Source organism: Microtus pennsylvanicus, chromosome 8 (assembly GCF_037038515.1).
Source record: "Microtus pennsylvanicus isolate mMicPen1 chromosome 8, mMicPen1.hap1, whole genome shotgun sequence".
In the NCBI taxonomy this organism is placed as follows: Eukaryota; Metazoa; Chordata; class Mammalia; order Rodentia; family Cricetidae; genus Microtus; species Microtus pennsylvanicus.
The window spans coordinates 47,348,606-47,368,162 of record NC_134586.1 but is presented as its reverse complement, the minus strand read 5'-3'; the positions used below and the strand labels follow the sequence as shown (position 1 = coordinate 47,368,162).

General features: G+C 43.6%; 1 protein-coding gene across 8 annotated transcripts in view; it reads right to left on the bottom strand.

Moving 5' to 3' along the window:
- The window catches only part of Foxp1 (forkhead box P1), a 609,381-nt gene that overhangs the window by 219,603 nt on the left and 370,221 nt on the right, over positions 1–19,557 (bottom strand). For all 8 annotated transcript variants that reach the window (XM_075983344.1, XM_075983343.1, XM_075983358.1 and 5 more), the window contains one exon: positions 18,524–18,714. In XM_075983344.1, the coding sequence (XP_075839459.1) occupies positions 18,524–18,703 (180 nt within the window). In that variant the 5' untranslated portion in view covers positions 18,704–18,714. The remainder of the gene's footprint in view (positions 1–18,523; positions 18,715–19,557) is intronic.

The window sequence follows — 19,557 nt, the reverse complement described above, 5'->3', positions numbered from 1 at the left end:
GAAACGTACATAGTTTGACTTGTAGGTTATGAATCTTTAAAATCCCCACCGTGCGCCCTAGCACAATCCTTCATGAGTACAATCTTTTATTTATTGGCTAACCAGTTGTTCTCTGCTAAGTGGTGAACTCTTGGATGTGAGCAGGGCAGGTAAGCCACGGAGATACGAACACGAAATACCTCTCCGGGAGCAAAGGAGATTTTGTCAACAAAGCCAACCATTCTTAATGCAAAACAAGCCACTGTTCCAGATACTAAAACAACAGAGCAAGCTGTGGCTCTTCCAAAGGCCAAACTCATTCACCAGTGTGACTGGACTAATCATGTGCCCCACCCCACCCCCGCACACACACACACACCAAGAAACACAAAGTACTAGAAATATTAACCAAATACATTTTTGTTGGTTGGGAAAAAGGTTCAGGCCTGTTACACAATACTAAGAAAACACAGAAAGTATGTCCCTAGTCCTGTCAGTATGTGACAGCTGTTTGGGGCACCTGGACAAAGTCTGCAGTTAAACCTCCTGGTTCCATGGACAAAACACAAGAGCAATAAACGGGAACCTGTCAACCTCAGAATGGCTGCTTTTAAGTTGTCTAAAAAATATGTTGCAACCGCTGCTGTTCATGGTTTACGTAGAGGTTTATTAATAAATCCAGATTTCCCAATTCTTAAAAGTAGCCCTTTAGTTTTTGGATAGTGCCAAGAGACAGAAATCTGGAAGAGCTTTGGAGGCCTGGCCAAAATCTCCCAGGACCCCACTGTTTCGTTCCTTGCCCACAGCCTGCTGTTAATTTCACCAGAAGCACAATCCAGCTTCTGCCATGTCCGGGAGTGTCTGAGAAGCAGTAGCAACTGCTGAGGTCTTCCTCAGTAGGCGGGGTTCGAGTCTTCACCAGGAGGACCCAGAGCAACAGGTGAAGAGCAAGATGCTCTCCCTTTGAAATGAAGAAGAAACTAACAAGCCACAGAAATTACGGTTGCTTACGATCTTTGTGTACATTTGTTAAAAGCTGGGGTTCTGTGTGAAAAGCGGGCAGACTGGCAATGGATAAGCCGCTATCTTCAGAATACTGGGTTTCTTCCCTTTCTGGACATGTGACAGAGTGAGCATGTGCAGAAGCAGTGCAGGAAGAACGCATGCATCATGGGAGAGAATATCTGAATGAACTGATCGTTTACACAATAAACAGCCCAGCTCAGGCCCCAAAGCTGGCAGGAGCAGGTTCTAATCCAGCCTCATCCAGTAAGACTTTGTGTGAAGGAATGTGAGCAAGAGCTATGTTCCTGCTCGTTCAGAAAGGAAATCTTAAGAGTAGGGGCTCCTGGCTAGAGAGATGACTTGGCGTTATTGGATGTTTGCCGCTTTTGCATAGCACCCAAGTTCAGTCCCCAACAGTCATGCCAGGAGCTCACAGAGATGCGGAATTCCTGTTCTAGGGATCTGATGAGTTCTTCTGGTCTCTGCAAAACCCCAACTGCTTGCATGTGTACACACACACACACACACACACACACACACACACACACAGAGAGAGAGAGAGAGAGAGAGAGAGAGAGAGAGAGAGAGAGAGAGAGAGAGAGTAAAATAAAAACCTTTATTAAAAGAGTACTTAGCTCCCAGGGTGCTTGTATAAGCAACGTGCACTACCTCAGGCAGTGACTTGGCATGAACCTGGAAACCACCAACTTGTGACCCACTTCGCTAAGGCAGCTATTTCTAATGCTTTCATGACCACTTTCTGTCAGGGATTTCAAATTCACACTCACATGGATGTATGACACCGGCGATGTTTGGAATGTTACCCCCCCCACCAAAAGAAACGTATTCATTGACGAAAACACGGTCTAACTGTCATGTGCCATGTTGAAGTTTCCTCTTGCACTCACCAGAAGCGTCAAGTGTGCTGGTGCACATGCGCAATCTCAGAACTCAGACGGTCACGCAGAAGGGTGGCAGGGTTTCTGACCTTGCTGGGCTACACAACAGGACTGTGTCTCAAAGGCCTATGGTGAATGCAGGCACAAACTAATAGTTAAAGAATTGTGCCTGACTAAGGAAATCACCTAGCAAAGCTGGGCAAATGTGAAAGGGGAGAAATATTAAGAAAATGACATTGTTCACACCATAAATGATGAAGTTAGAAATCAAAACCAAACAGTTTCTCTAAAACTATAAATATACAGAATCCAAAAATGAAAACGAGATAAAAGTGAGTACTACCACACAAGGAAATCAGCTGCAGGGACTCTGGCTGATAAACAGCGTTGGTGCTAACTTTTTTCTCATCAGTGAAGTTTGACGGAGGGAATGGGAACGGTTGGATGGAAATCACGAAACAGATCTCTAAATTAAAGGGGAGAAGAAAGGAGTGCTAGGAGCCGCAATTGCTAGAGAATGGGACTACAGGCCATACCTCATTTTCTGTGTCCTTATCAACGTCTATTAATGTTTTCTACAACTTGTTCCATGCATCATAAAATTTAAAATTATTTGGTATTCAATGTCCAATTGAGAAGACCCAGATTACACCCTCACCTACTAAGACGCCAACAGAGAAGGTTTCGTTATCTTTGTAGGCACCAGTTCATGGCACACCACAACCAGGAAGCAGCAGCCACTTCCTAACTGTGCCACCATTTCCCTGCTAGGGTTTCGTGACCGTTTCACAAAATGTACCTGGACCTTTTTGGAAGTTTTTTTTTTTTTTACTCACTGTTCTTTCTTCCAAAATTCCTCACTCTTCCAGAAATCCAAATGAACCACAAGAATTAAATCTGACCTCATGGGAAACTTCAAAGGGGTTCACCCCAGGACTCCGCAAGCTCTTGGTTCTGTGTGGCAGATGATTGTGCTCTCCTGGTTCTAGGTATTAATTGCATGGGAAACAGAGAAGGAGGGTGGCAAGTGGCACTGAGACATAAAAATGACTGCCATGTGTGAAAACTTATTTTTTTTAAATGCAGGCACAAGAATTCAGCCAGAAAAAAAAATAGACATGCCAATAAAAAATCTGTGTCTTAAAATCTGGCTGGCAGCACCCTTCCTCTCCCCAATGGATACTCTCAGTAAAGAAAACATGGTGGGTTTTTCCCCCTCCTTTGCCTGTATTTCATTTCCAATTAAAATTAAATATAAACTGGAACGCCACCTGGATTTTAGCAAAACCCAATCCCTGCCCTCCACCCTTCCTTTTTTTTTTTTTTTAAGAGAAGAACCTGGGCTTACATATACAAACATTTTGGTAAATGACCCGTGGCAAATTGCGTAATGCCAGTAAAAGTTGTGTTTTTTAAGTTATGAGACCCAAAGATTTTTATCTGAAATAAAACCCTGATTCAATTCAGATTCTGGAGGCCAACTGTGTCTTTAACTCTGGCTCCAAATTTAAAACATTTGTGCGTGGGGCTCCTTCGGTGATGCTTGCTAGTGGGTATGGAGCAGAGATTCTATATTGATTAGGGTGTGTGTTTTCTTTTCTAAAACGATAAATTGGGGCACTAATTGCTTACAAGGACTGGTTCCCCACAGTCTTCACACTGAGGTCAGTGCAAATGAAGAGACGAACAGACAGATGGGACAGGGCACTGATTTCCGTTCATTATCTCAGTGACACGAAGCACAAGATTCCTGTATCCATGGGAAGCAAGCCTTGGAAGACTCCAACATGGAGGATTCAATATCCTACTGATTACATTTAAATATAAAATGAGCGGGACAGGCTAAAGAATGAAACAGCCTAGAGAAGTAACTTGGTCCATACCAGCCCACTAATGGGCGAATCCCTACTATGTTGTCTATGGCTTTGGCCTGCCCTTAAGATGACAACAAGGTCGATAATACAGGGCTGAGTCCACTTTACAGAGTGGACTGTTCGGCCAAGGGCAATGTGCTGCTCAGCATAATCATCACACCTCTTTCACAAAGATGTATTTGTATCGTGCCATTTTACAGACGAGAAAATGGAGGCATGGAGAGCTGGTCACACTTGTCAGCTTTTCTCATGCAGGAACTATAAGAGGTGGGGCTTCAACCTTCAGCAGCGAATTTCAGTTCAAATGCTCTTCCTGCCCTTCGAGCTTCCAAAGGGAAGCATCCTGAGAAGTAAATGGAGAAGCAGCCCGGAAGTGTGTGCCTGCAAGTGATTGTGACCATGGGATGGGTGTGTGCACATGAACTGGGAGACACGTGGGGCAGGGAAGTGTGGAGAAAACCAGAACAAAAGAGTCCTGCTCTATTGCCCATGTCTCTCAGGATTGACTCTTGTCACAGAGGGATGATCTGCACTAGTCACGTCTCACGGTGGAAGCATCCAGAACACTGGTGACTCTGGAGAGTACACCCAGTGGGCAGAGAAGTGGTAGCTGAAGATATAAATATGAGAGAGATTCCTAAAATTATTTTATTTTTCAGACAAAAATGCACTGTGCAGAATCGAGATCACCGTATGTATGTCACACGCATCCCGTAGCAGTGTGAATGGGCCTTAACTTAAAGCATCTTTTCTTTTTTACTACAGAGCCAATGTTGCTATGGAGACCTTGAGACATACAAAAAAGCAAAAAGTATTCATAAGCAAACAAAAATTCTACAAGTAAACCAAAGAGAGCTGTCGAGGGCACCTTTCTCTACACCAAAACACACGATCACTCCAGTTTATTAAATATTTAGGAAATACTCAATTGTTCATCTTTTAAACACAACAGTAAGTAGCACTCTTACAGCTTAAATTCTTTGTATTTTACACACTATTTTTGTAGGTTAAATTCTTACCGACAGTGGCACAATATATTCAGAATGGCAAATATTAATGTCCTCTCTATTTGATGTTTCAGATATCCACAATAGCTCATCTAGAAAGGACTGTGAGTTGGAACAAAGCTTCCCCCCACAGTCTAATCCTGTCTGCCAGTCTTTCCACTAGTATGGCCCTCTCGCCACGCAGTGGAGGATGGGCTAAAAAAAAAAAAACCAAAAAACAAAAAAAGCAAGTTCTTGGGCCTAGCATGGATCTTAAGAACTCTGAAGGATGATCTGCAGTTGGTTCTAAGAAGCCTTCAACACAATCACGTGACCACTGAGAAAGTTCCTTGCAAAGAAAGTGGGCAGTGGTGGATCTCTGAACCAAAGTAGTTGTGTGAGATTCCTGAGGGGCAGAGTGAAACTGTCCATGAATGGGCTGCGTGAACTCACATGCCCACCATAAAGGGGTGGCTGTGCTGTGTGCTGTGTGTCTAGGAACCTCGCTGAGTTTATCACGGACCTTATATGGGTTCTGCAATAAGGAGAAATCAAGAGAGAGCAAGCTGATGCTGCCACCGGAATTAATACGAATTGGCTCTTAGTGTGCAAGACTTTACACAACCCTATGCCTTTCCGAGCGTTTTTCAAAGTCCGCGCGAGCATTGATGCCTTATGATCCATGATAAATAATCCCAGGAACATGCTCTTGAACATCTAAAGCCAAAAGAAAAGCCCTGCTCCAAGTCAGAGATGGGTTACTAAAAGATTCGACATAAAGTAATCATTTAGAAAAGTATGGAAATATTTGTGCAAACACATGAACTAGTATGAACGAGTTAGCAAGCTAAAATGTCTGGGGAGTAAATGAGGAGGGTCTCTACAGAACTGCAAAGTTATGAACTTATAAACATTCATACACATTCATATACAGGCATACATCCCCATGAATGCACACATTCATGCATTCATGTGCAAGCACTCGTGCATGCACACACATAAACACACACTATAGCCAATCCTGTTTGACAACAGTAATCATAGGGTCTATGTGACAGAAATAAACAAATTTTCATTAATTGTGAAATACAGTAAACCATTGGAAAAGTTTAAAAGCCAGAATCAACTAAGTAAGAAAGGAGAAAAAAAGAGGCCCCAGAAGGATAAGAAATACCAAAGCGGACACTTCTTAGAAAATATAGTCAGCTAATAAACAAGTGCACTTAGCAACACACTTCAGATCTGACAAGTCTTATCAAATCAGGTACTGGATTTCAATTATTCTAATTATAGAATGAGGGAAGTAGCTAGAATTGGGTATTAAAGTATAGGAAATATCGACCTTACCCAGGAAACAACCAGACTTATCAGGCCCCATCGCATCCCTGGAAATCTTATACTCGCACCATGGGCTATGTAAACAAAGAGTCAGAAGTCTGGCCCAGTGAACTCAGGTGATATTGTCTGTCATGGAAAGGCCTTAGCTCACCACCTGCCACCAGTTGCTCCATGGCACAAACCTAAGTTCACTTATTTCAGAATTAAAAGGGTCAAAGACAAATGTTTCGGACCTTAATATCCAAGCCTCAAGTCTAAGCTATATGGCTCAGCCTATACCTCCCATCCATTATTTCCCACTAAATGGCTTAACATAAATCAGCAGATGTTCACAGGCTCAGTTTCTGTTTTCTAATTTCACCAAAGTCTTAAAAAAGTATCCTACCAATGTGGATACTAATTTTTCCTCTCCAGGCCACCAAGGATTTATGACCCACATCACTCTTCTATCGATTGATTAGCTTATCCATGTCTCCTCCAGTTTATCTCTGTGTGCATTAAGATCTCTATTGATGTTTCATGTATGTGTTTCTATATTTTATTGTGTGGCAATTGGACTGTGAATTCCTAGAATGCAGGGAGAGAGGAGAGGCAGTATTTCTCCGTGTCGTCTAGTGGGGAGACCATGAATATGAGAAAGCTTACACTGTAGGCAAGGGAGCCATGGCTGAGGACAGCTGCTCTCTCAGTGATTCATCAAGTATGTCCAACCTCCGTTTCCTCGGAAGGCTGGCTGAAGTTTTTCCTTTTTTTAAAAAAAACGATTACTAATGTCCAATTTCTTAATTTGTGAGACACTATCAGCTAAATGAGTGGAAACAAGAAAGAACAGAAGTGTGAATACACCCACACATCACTACATCACACTAGAAACCACAAGCCCAAGTTTAACATCATGTGTGTATGTATGCAGCCTTCCCCTGACCTCACACACACACATACACACGCACCACATGAGCGAAGGAGCATGTGCTCTGTGACTACAAAATAAGAACAGAGAATTCTGCCACACTCTCCACTCAATAACCCAGGGGAAGGCTATTGCCTCTGCAAAGTGCTAGACCATGTACATTTTAGGGTTTCTGGGGCATATAACTTCTGCTGTAATCGGTTAGCTTGGCTGGCTCTTGTAACAGTTAAATCTTTACTGTCTACTTGATGGGGTTTAAAATCACTTTGGAAACACACCTGTAGAGGTGTCTCTATGAGGGCAGGGCTGTTTAAGAAGGCAAATCACCATAAATATGGGTAGCAACATCCAATGAACTGGGGTCCTGGACTGAATCAGAAGGAGAACATGAGCTGGGCACTGCCGTTCATCCCTGTCTCCTGCCTGTGGCAGCAAGGTGTCCAGATGCCTCCTGCTCCTGACACCGCGACTTCTCGCTATGATCGACTGGACCCTCCCAAACTGCGAGGCAAAAATTCATCTCTGCATCCTGAAATTGTTTTTGACAGCTACGTTGTCACATTAATGAGAAAATTACTACTACAGCTGTGTAGGCATGGAGACAGCTGTACACAGTGGTGAACAACTGGCGCAGCTACATCGTCAAAGGACTCTCTCCGCAGTACGAAATGCTAGGCTGAATCTGGCTTGAGGGCTATCGTCCTTGGGCTCCTTTTCTGGTCTGCAGGCTCACCGCAGCCCCTTGTACACAGAAGCTGCCCAACAAATAGCTGAGGTGGGTTGAAGCTTCCTTTCAGAATGCAACCCTGGCAATCACAATCATGAATCACCCCATTAGGGAACATAACCTTGACAATGATAATGATGACTATCGCACACTCACCTCATGCATGATGTCTTCCCCCATCTTACAGATAGATGAATGATAGCGCAGGCCCATACATAAGTACACACGAGATAGATACATAATACGCAGCACAAAACTTTGTATTTCTAAGACAAATATAAATCTCATGGCCTGAACATCAGAATAAAAAGCCACCCCGTTGAGGCATTTCCACTTCGCGCTTCTGTATGGTGAATGCTTATTGCGTCGAAATGGGGAGCTCACCAGGAGGAGGGAGCAAAAATGAGAGAAGAAGGTAAGCAATATTATCAGGGTGTTATTTATCACACACATTAGGACCAAAAATAGTCAGGAAAGAATGAGCATTGTGTCATTCTCTCTCCGCCTTTGACCTTGCAAAAGGTTGCTGAGTTCGGAGAGAGGATAATGAGCATCAGTAAAGGAAGGCTTCCTTACAAGGGAGCCACTCGGCACCACGCAGCCTTGAAAAATTAATACATAATAATTATAATCTCGAAACGCCACTCTTGCCCTGCTTTATGATGCCACATCTCATTTTATTAAAAATTTCCAAAAAACTCTTTCTTTCCTTGGCTGTGAGAGACATGACTCTGCTATGGAAAAGTGAAAGACATTTTACGCACAATTTTCCCTCTCCTAGAAAGAGGTATATTGTGCCCTTCAGTGAACATAAAATTGATATTATCATCTCTTAGTTTATATCTCACTACTTAACCTTCAGATTAAAAGTTATTGGATTTGAATGACTAAGACATCATGTCACCTTCCCTCCTCGGTGGAGAGACAGAAGTTCAGGGCAAGACAAAGCACCGTAGGAAGAGCATTCAATGGGAACGGCTGACTCGTTGCCTTCCTCGAGGGCTCAGGGAAGGACCACAACAGGACACTGACAATGGACTCATGGTTGGAAGGAAGAGAAACGGCAGCGGAAGTCTTGTACTTTAGGAAACCTTGCTGAAGACGAGCTTGCATGGAGAAGTTAAACTTATCTTGAGTAGCTTCAAAAAAGGAGCGAGCTAGTCTGGGGAGACAGCCCTCTCCGTCAACTGCTTACCAAGGATAAGGACTCAAGCTCAGTCCCAGGAACCAAGTAAAAAACTAGCCTGGTGTGGTAGCTTGCTGGTAACCAAGAGGTTCCAGCACAGACCTCCAAGACTTGGTCATTCATTTTAGAGCCTATTTGCTGGGAGCTCCGAGTCAGTGAGAGGCCCTATCTATCCACCACCACCACCACCACCAACAACAACAACAACAACAATAACAACAACAACAACAAAACCCCAAGGAGAACAGAACTGAAAACAACACCTGAAGCTATGCTCTGCTCTCAATCTGCAACCTAACACACACATACACACACACACATGCGCACACGCACACGCACACACACCAATAGAAAATGCTAAATACAAGAGGAAAGTGAGAGGTAATAAGAAAAAGAACCACACCGTACATAGTTGGTACACACAGTCTCTGCAGAAGACACAATGGCCATCTAGAAGGATTCGAGAGAACACAGCTTGTATCCACCTTCCTTCACCTCTTCCACTTCAGTGCTGTACGGAAAACCCCATTCCTGGACAGTGTGATCTTCAGCTCCTGGATGAGCTACCAATAGCACCAGCTGTTTAATAATTACACATTGGGTTTTTCCAGCAAAAGATACACACTATGTGCTCCTCCCCCAACCCCCTCACCACTTCAAAAACAATTTCATTCTAAGGAGCTTGTGTCAATATGGAACAAAGACTTTATCACAGACTCAGCTTAGTTAGTTTTGTTCTCTAAGACAGATAAGCCCACTCCGTGATCAATAGGAACACAGCCGTTTTATCAGCATTCCCCATGTGACTTTTGAAAGAGATTCTATAACAGGCCAAGGCTAAAGGCAATGTACTTGATAATATTAATCAGAATAAACAGCCATAACCACTGTAGTGACTTTTAGTGTATATGAGGGCTCCCTTCCCCCCTCTCTCTCTTGTGGACAAAATCTCAAGTAACCCAGGCTGGCCTGGGACTGAAATCCACTTGCTGCGTGTGTAGCTGAGGATGACTCTCAACTCCGGACCCAAGTGACTGTGGGCATGTGCACCAAACCCAGCTAAGAAAGTGTGATGGGTGCTCCTTATGGCACAATGGAGAATCCCCTGAGAAGGGAGTCGGGAATGTCATCACTAGGCCTCGTGCTGGAACGTGTCAGAGAAGGAGAAGGACGTCCCTCCCTGGTGGGACTTACAAGATGTTAAAGGTTTTGTGCACATGGGTTGCAGGAAGGAAAGGTGGGGGGAGCCATGAGGAGTCCCCCTATCAAACAAGTCCAAGGTTAGTGGCCCTTTATTAAAATTCTTGATTAATGGCTACTAATCTCCCAGGGATTCCTTTTCTTCTAGCTGGGCCTCTCCTTAGAGTGTCCACTGGAGTAAAAAGCCAGGCCAACACAGGTGCAAAAGCACATGCCTTCCGCCTTCCCAGCAGCCTCTTCTGCTGCCTCAGCTTCCCCCTGGACTTCATATACTCAGCCTTTGCTCTTGTTTGCCAGTACACACACATCAATCTGGTCTCTACATTGCCTTCACCATAGGAGTGGGCAATGAAGACTGGAATAAAAATTATGTAAATGAATGAACAAATTAAGTTCTGAAGGCCAAAGTGGAGAGATGATTAATACAGGGTGAGGCAACTCTTGTATAAAATACTTGGGGTCAAAAATGGGCCAGAATTGGAAAATTTTACTTTAAAATATCTCCTCAGATTTACTGACTGAACATTCTTACTATTTTTAAAAGAAGAAGAAGAAGAAGAAGAAGAAGAAGAAGAAGAAGAAGAAGAAGAAGAAGAGGAGGAGGAGGAGGAGGAGAAGGGAAAGGAAAGGAAAGGAAAGGAAAGAAGGAAAGAAAAGTAAAGTAAAACCAAACCCCAAATGGTCCCCAAACTGAAACTTTTTTTTTCAGTGATGGTGGGGGAATCAAATCTGACTTTAGTTTTAGATTCCAGAAATATGGGGATTTGGGAATTTCTTGACGCTCCATCTTATTACGGTTTATAAAGAAGTACCCCCCCCCAGCCAAGAAAAACCAAAAGGACTCTATTCTGAAGGCTTGGCCCCTCATCTAGTAACACTATTACAGGAGTTTTTAGAAACATTAGGATGTAGGGCCTAGGTAAAGGAGGTAGGTCACTGTGGTCATGTCAGACCAATCTTGTCCGTCTCTGACTCCTGACCACTATGGGGCCAGTGGCTCTGCCAGATGCGCCCATCACGGTGATGCTCTGTCCCACCACAAGCAGACACAATAGAGCCAAGGACTCTGAATAGAAATCTTGGAAACTGTGAGATAAGATCATTTTTTCCATCTGTCCTACACGGTTTCTGTCAGGCGTCTGACGACAGTGACAAAGCACGGACACACATTTGTCCTGGCTACACAGGACAGCACGCGTACTGAGTCACGTATAACAAAGCTGCAGAGCAGACAGTCAAGGATGGTGACCTTAGCGTGTTTTCTCAGGACGAGGGGGAAAAGAATCCAACACAGCTTCTATTTCTGTGAAGCAAATCAAACAGTGTTTGGCCAAGGGTCTCGGCAGTGTTATGACACGTCACAATCACAATAGGTTTGAGTGCAAAGTCAAAGCCATGAAAAGAAAGTTTAGAACAGGAAGTTCAGACCTCTCCATCAACTTCCTCCTCTGAGGACCACTTGCATATATATGGCCATTCTTATTTGTCACAAAAGCAGTCAGTCACATGGAGACCCTTTTTTATCAGTAATTGATGTACCCCCTACAGGTATATTAGACTCCACAGGCAGGGACACAACAGTGGTGTGGGTCCCGGGCCTCAGAGCACAGAGAGGAGTCTGCTAGCACTGGCTGTGCAACCACTGTGCTAATCTGTCAACAGGTTATGACTGAAGCCCTATCTCCTCAGAGTTCAAAATGAGATTCTTTTGATTAGACAAGCTAGAAGGGGTGTTGTTGTTGTTGTTATTATTAATTATTAACATGAACAGATCAGGGCTTAAGGTTACCATCTCACCACAGCAAAACTTTCTCTTGAATTTTAGAGAGGACATGTCATTCATAAGCCATGTCGTCTGGGATTCTGTTCCCATGCTCTCTCACATAGAAGGTACTCCTCCCCATTTTGGCCTCCCATGCCATTTTAATTTCTAATGGAGAGATTAATGACACACAACTCTTCAGCAATCACTACTTGAAAGAATTTCAAATAAGACTCACAAGTTACATAAATCTTTGAAGACAATATTTTGATGGAAGGCAGGACTAAACTAACAGAGACGAGAGAGCTAAATTTAGCATTCAGGGTGAAACATGCTTTTTTCCAGAAATAGGCACCAGAGGAATTAAGGAAAGTGTGTAGGGGAGTTGTTTTTGTTGTGGCTGGTTTTTCTTTACTTACCAGAATTTATCTAAACTTCTGTCTCTGCTTTGCTTCAATTTGTTTCTTAGGTCTCACTAACATTGATATTACTGATATCTGCTGAATAGTTTTTCTAAATCTTTTTTTTTGGGGGGGGTAAAATTTGACCTCTGCAAAGTGTCTGATAAAAGCTCATCTCAACAGAGCAATTCCTTTAGAATTAGGGCTGGGTTTTCACCTACTGGCTAAGGAACATACTAGCTTCTGAACTGCACTAGGTCCCAGCAGGGCACTCTATATGAATAGAACTTCTCTGCACTACCTTCCTAGCAGGTTCCCTTCTAGGACACTGATGATCATCATTTCTTCCTACCAACAGCATCAAAAGAGCTGCAATGGGACAGGGGACATGAGTGGAAAAGGAGTGGGATGATAGAGCTCATCTAGTCTGGTCCCTCGGTCTCATACCCATGGCTGGACCCACTTTATCGGGGCACTCTGTACAAAGCGAGAACTAATGCCAAGTCCCCTAAAGGAGGTGGGCATGCCTGAGAAACCAAGGTGAGTGCTTTTCACATAAAGCACCCAGCCTTCCTCTCTCTCTCTGTCTCTCTCTGTCTCTCTCTGTCTCTCTCTGTCTCTCTCTGTCTCTCTCTCTGTCTCTCTCTCTGTCTCTCTCTCTCTCCATCCCTCCCTCTCCTCCCTCCCTCTCTCCCATTGTTCCCAAAGACCAGTGAGGAATTTCATACCACCATTTTGAAAGTGAAGAGGAAAATTTTATGTACTTCTTTTTCTTCTAAAAACAAAATCCTCTAACCTTTCCTTATAGCACGGACCCTTCGATACTTTGCAAGTCATCCTCTTGGCGTCTACGGATACTGCAACAGTTAATACTAATTGTTAACTCGATAGGACATAAAATCAATGAGGAGACAAATGCCTGGGTGGGACTGGGAAGGTATTTAGATTTCTCATTGTGGGAAGAATGAAGTGTGGGTGACACTCTAACATGGGCTGGGGTTCTGGACTGAATAAACAGGAGAAAACAAGCTGAACACCAGCCTTCATCTCTCTCTGCTTTCTGGCTGCAGGTACAATGTGACCAACTGCCCCTCACTTCTGTCACCATAACTTTCCTGCCATGACGGAAATTCCACCCTCCAATTGTGAGCCATAATAGAGTCTCTGTTCTTCAAATTGCTTTTTCTAGGAATTCCTTCTCATCAGTAACCCCAACTCTATGGATGGCCCAGCCCTCTGGAATGACAGTAAGGTGCATTTGCATGGAAGCTAGGCACCCTCTTCTCAGATACTTTAAAGGCTGTATTACTTCCAGTAACCAACACGAGGTAAAAGTTGAATAAGTAGTTGTCGCCGTAGTGCTTAGGGACCAAGGACAAGAAAATATGACCATGTTCAGTTCAGACACACTTTTCCTCCTAAACTTTAGAGCCACAGATGAATCCATTAATAGAACAATGCATACAAGGAGACAACTGTTAATCCCATCGTGTAAGCATCTACGATCTCCTAGATTCTTCTGATCTTTACCATTTTCTAAACCCCCTTTGAATTTATGCCAGCACACTCTTTGCCCATGCCCTAAAGAGCTAGTCCTGGTCATGAGCTTCCAGGGTCTGGTGTAAGCATCAGTGCCTGCTCTCCCTCTCTTCCCATGGCCACCCTCTACTTCCCACCCTGGACGATTCTAAGAGGCCTATCTATACTTTCTCCCTCCCTTACCTCCTTGCTGGTCAGTGAATATTTCTTTTGCTCTTTGTTTACATTTGTTAACTTGAAACATACTCTTTCTTTTGACCAAAACTAACATTTTAAACCAAATATCAGAGAAGCTACAAAAAAAAAAATAAGCCCTTCATTTACTTATACGCCTTAAGGAACAAATCACAAGGGCAGCATATCTTTTTAAATGACTTTCTCACCCACTCTCTGGAAACTGTTCTCATAGACAATGATGGCTGTACCTCAAAACCACAGCCATGAGCACTCTCCTTTTGCGGATTTGCACACAATAAAAATGCCAGGTGGTACCAAAAAATTTACCCCTTCCCAAAGAAAGCACCCATCATTAAAAAAAGGGATGTTGTCAAGAATAGCTGTTTTATTTAACAGCTATTCATCTTTATTGAATAAACATTTTCTGGTATGCATTCTGTTAATTGACCTGCCAGCATATGCTGTATATGGAGAAACTTCTAAACATTATGTTCTATGTAATATGCTTATCTGAAAAAGCTCTCATTTGCAGCAATATGGAAATAAAATCCTGCTTTAAAAAATTCAAGACTTTTCAATGCATTAATCCACACAGTTTATAAAATTGCTCTGGACATTTTAAAATCCTTCCTTTAAGGGGGGATAGAAAAAAAAACATTAACAATCAATAATAGTATCTGTTGCTGCATTCTATAATGGAGTCAACACAGAGCTCGGAGACACAGAAATGGGGGCAGGCGTAATAGGAAGTAAAAAGCAGTCATGGTGTAGGGTAAAGAAGTCCTCAAGGCCTGCAAGAGAATGCTCAGGAATGCTATCAAATTACATTATTAGAAAACCATTGTAATAATTCCAGAGCCTGGATATAAATAGAGCTGAAACATTATAGAGACAATACGCTTTGTTTTGAGGAGGGAAGACAAGGCACTCGTGTGGGCGGGCTCCTCCAACTAATGGCCGCACCTCTCTTTGGCTGGTAACTTCAGAAGGATGATACATCTCCCAGACCAGCATCCCTTGCTGCTCTGCCTAGAGGGCAGGGGCAGTACTCTGCTGGGTGGAACCGTGGTGAACCACAAGGCTACAGGGCTGCCTGTCTTCAGCAGCGATTCATCTCCCAACAGTTGCTGCCCTTGTGGGACGGTCGCCCAAGGTTGCCAGACGTCCTGATTTTTCAAGAGAGGATAGGACAGCAAAGACCTCCCATTTCTTCAGGCTGTCAAATAGATAATTCTTTAAAACAAATTCTGTTTGAGACTCAACTCAGGCAACCCATGGAATCACTATGGTAGTGGTTCTTTGTGAGCACAGAAGCTTCTGAAGAGGGCACTTGCTGTCATTTGTAGACATGACTGGCAAGAAGGAGCCCAACACAGGGCTCATTCGGCACCCGCCCCCTCCGCCCCCACCGAATAGCACCCACCCCCAACCCCGCTGAATAACACCAAAGGCTCTGGTGCCATAGAATATTCCGAACCATTCTGTGTAACTCACAGCGTAATTAACTCGTTTTTACGCCAGGCAGCTTGAAGCCAGATCTTTGTGTTCTGTGGACTTCTGACATATTTTACAGTTCTGACTCTCTTCCACTCTCTTCCACTGTCCTACATTAATCAAAGCTGTAACCCCTGTTGTCTTTGTACTATGGAATCAGAATGTGCCCCTGGCGAGGGATGGGGGAAAAGTCAACAGGAATTAAATTTCAGTGCAACTGTTTACTCAACTGTGGCCTGCAGATATTGAAATTTTATCCGTGGTTTTGTGTGACTACCGCAGTAATGAATTCAGCATGGCTGCGATTTTCTCAGTGCTTGCATTCTCACTTGGAGTAAAGACCTGCAGGAGAAAAATGACGAAAACCACGCAGATCCACCAGTGCAACCATCTCTCCGCACAGCTGAATTGCTGCTGCTTTCTGAACGCCAGAGAACGTGGGGAGCTTTGGGCCCCTGGACCCTTTGTGAGCCTGTAGTTTTTCTTCTGTCACCTACGCCACTTCCCCCACCAACCTGTTTAGAGACTTCTCTTACACAAGGAGTCAAAGCAGCTGTGGATGTTTTAAAATAAGGCCTAAAAAGGCTTGCCAACCACAATAAGTGGGGCTTTAGCCACAATCCTAGACCCGACGGATGCCTTTCTTCCTCAAACATATCAGTGACAAATAGACAGAAAATTGCCGTGAAATATTTATTTTCAAGTTTCAAAGTGGAATCAAAAACCAAGTACTTGAAAACGGCATGAATGACCATTTAACAACACATTCTCCAGAAGGGCTCCAGCCCAGGTGACTGACTAGTGACTCACTATTTTTAAATAAATGCAACTGAAATATGCTTCCAGAACATTCTCCTGTGTCACTGCTGCTCCTGTTCTGTAGCAGGGCGGCTGTGTGTGGTAAGTGTGTTAAACATGTAAATTTTCATGGTTGGCTAAATACTCTTCTGTTTTTTGCTTAAACTTTTTTTTGATTATTATTATTGCATTTGTGTGTAAGAGAGTGAGGGAGGATTTGTGAAGGCTTGTTCTTCTCTTGCCATGTGGGTGCTGGGAAGCAAATTCAGGTCCTCAAGCATGGTGGCAAGCATTTTTTACCCACTGGCTCCTTGGTAAAATACTTTATTATTCTGAACATTTGTCAGTCCTTCAGGTAAAATTCAAACAAAGTTAATCTCCCACTGACTAAACTAATGTAATCCAAGTACAAATGATTCAGGGAGCCCATTGCGTCAGCCCCCATCTCAGCTACCTCATGAAGAAATGACTGATCTTACCTCGGTCTTGTCATGGCACAGAAGATGGTATTCACCACACATAGATGAGGATACCACAGAATGACCATCCCTGCAAATGCTTTCCTGCCATTTACTGCCAGGTTCGGCAGACAAGCTCCCTGGTTAGAAGTCAGCCACTGTGTAGTAACTGATACACAGAATTAACACAACCCAGGTGGTCTAAATTCTAGCTTTGAGGATGCCTACGCTGGGGGCAGAAATAGTTAGAGTGACAAGAAAAGAAATCACGTCACAACCCCAAATCCCCTGAACTGACCTGGCTTATCTGCCAACTTCCCTTTTTCTTTCTAGGACTTTCCCCAAACTGACCAAATGGTTTCACGCTGCATCCACCCATATCTAACAGGCTCACGGTCCACTGAGTGTTTATATTTTTATTGATTGATTGACTTCTTTGAGACAGAGTTTCTCTATGTAACAGTCCTAGCTGTCCTAGAACTAGTTCTCGTAGACCAGGCTGGCCTCGAACTCACAGAGATCCACCTGCCTCTGCTTCCCAAGTGCTGGGATTGAAGGTGTGCGCCATCACTGCCCGGCTGTTCATATTTTAACGCATGTCTGCAATTCAACTATTTGGAAGGTGGAAGCAAGAGGATCCGGAGTTTATGGCCAGTTTGGGCTACAGGGCAATTTCAAAGCCAGAGGCCTCAGCTAAGTGAGAACCTGTCTCAGAAAGAAAAGACTTGTTACCATGGCTCCAGCCCTAAGAATTTGATTCCAGTTTTAATAAAGTAGTTTGAAAGGTCTGTTCTTTTTTCTTATGGCATTTCCCAACAATTCTCTATGGAAAAGTTAAAAAAAATTTCCCCAAGACATTTCATTCCTTTTTTTTTTTCTCTTAAATACCTGATTGCAAATGGCACCACAGCTACAAGATAAATGGATCAAGGACAAAACCTGCCCTGTTATCAGTAGCAAAAACTCCTAATATTTCCTGATCCCACGGGTGGGAAACCCAATCCAGTCTTCAAGGAAATGCTATTTACATTTGAATTTTTAGCAACACAATACCATGTCTTAGGTCACCTGTACCACTGGGAAATATTTCAACAGTTACTCCCAAGGACCCGCTTCCACCCTGGGAAGGGCAGGGAAGGAATGGGAATGTCTCAAGCAAGGGGCATGTTGAAGAGGCCCAAACCGATCAGTTAAAACACCACTGAGATTTTAGCCAACACTATCTGCTGTCAGACTCCAAGAAACATCCACAAACACATACACCCTAGTTCCTAGAGGTAGGAGGAAGGAATGTCCCAAACTGATGTCCGTCTTATAAACATGGGCCTGTTATTTAAACATGTTTACCTATATTTCTATTTGTTTCTATTTCCTTTGATTACCCCCCCCATATATCTTTATTTCTTTCATCTTTTAGCTCTGATTTTATTTCTTCATAAGGTTCTGAAAAGGCTGAAAGAGGGGTGAACCTGTTTTTATTTAACTACTGTTATAGTGGTCAACTATTTATCTCAAGCATCAGCAACCATTTTTCCCCCAGAGAGTCGTTTTAATTGAATAATAAAAGCTTAGGTGACATGTTGGGGGCTCAAGGTCCATTCAACTTTAAATCTAACAGCCACTGTCCAGAAAGATGCTTGCAGCTCCCAAGGCTTTCAAAATTAATCTCAGCCAGGAGGACCCCTGAGACTATGCTGCTGCTTTCTGGCAGACGGATGCACCAGACGCATGTGCCTACAACATGGCCAGTGGCTTCACATCACTCACAACTCCAGCTCCCAGGCAAGTACCTGCTGTTGCTGCTGCTGGACGTGGGCAAGGTCGGCTGCGCCCAGGTCCACCGCTGGCGCCTCCCCGTTGGACCGAGTGTCACGAAGAGCCCCACACTCTAGCAAGTGGTTGCCACCACTGGACCCGTTCTGGATGGCTGATCCGTTACTTTTTGTCTCAGACCCAGATTCTTGCATCATGACTCAAAAACCTGAGAGGAGGATTTTCAGGAAAAGGGGGGTGGGAGGTAAAGGAGAGAGAGAAAGGGGGAGTGGGGGAGAGAAGGGGGAGAGACAGCTGTTAAAACAGTTGCTGGTCAGAACGAAAGGAGTTTTGCCTTACATGTTGCTGAACTGACAAGCAGTTGTCGTTCTACTTCACCCCTTTTCTTTCTTATTAGTAGACTGGGCCCCTACTTTAGGACTAGGGGCTGCCACTCTCAATTCAAGCTCCAGTATGGCTTACACTATATCATGCATTCCCTCACAGGAAAGATGACAAGTTCAGGTGATCCGAGGAGAATTTAGGAGTCAATTTCTCTGATGGGATTCAGATATTTTGCCAAAAAAACCAAAACACTTTAAGTCATCACACAAGCTATACATTTGAGCGTTATCAGGTTCCGACACTCTGGCAATGTAACACTCGCGGAGAAGAAACATGCTCCAACTCCAGTGCCTCAAGTGACAAGCAGCATCGCTACAAGGCCCCTTGAGGGAATCAATGCTGAAAACCTGCAGGCAAACAGCAAAAGCATTTTCAGGATTCTAAATCCTTGTACCAGTTCGTTGGTCATTCCTGTAAGACAGGCCACTGCTAGAAAGAGAGAGGGCCAAAAAGGACTTTCCATCTTCAAACTGAATGGATTCCGGCTATGACTGTTGTTTTATAGGTAAGGCCCTCGTGAGAATCACATTCAATGCTAATGTTTCTCCTGGTGGATAACTGAACTCCAAGGTGTGTAAGGACTGGTATTTCAGGGAGATCCTTGTACTCTTTACTTTGGAGAGACCTACATAGACCACAGAAAAGGTCAGAATTTTAAAGTCCTAAA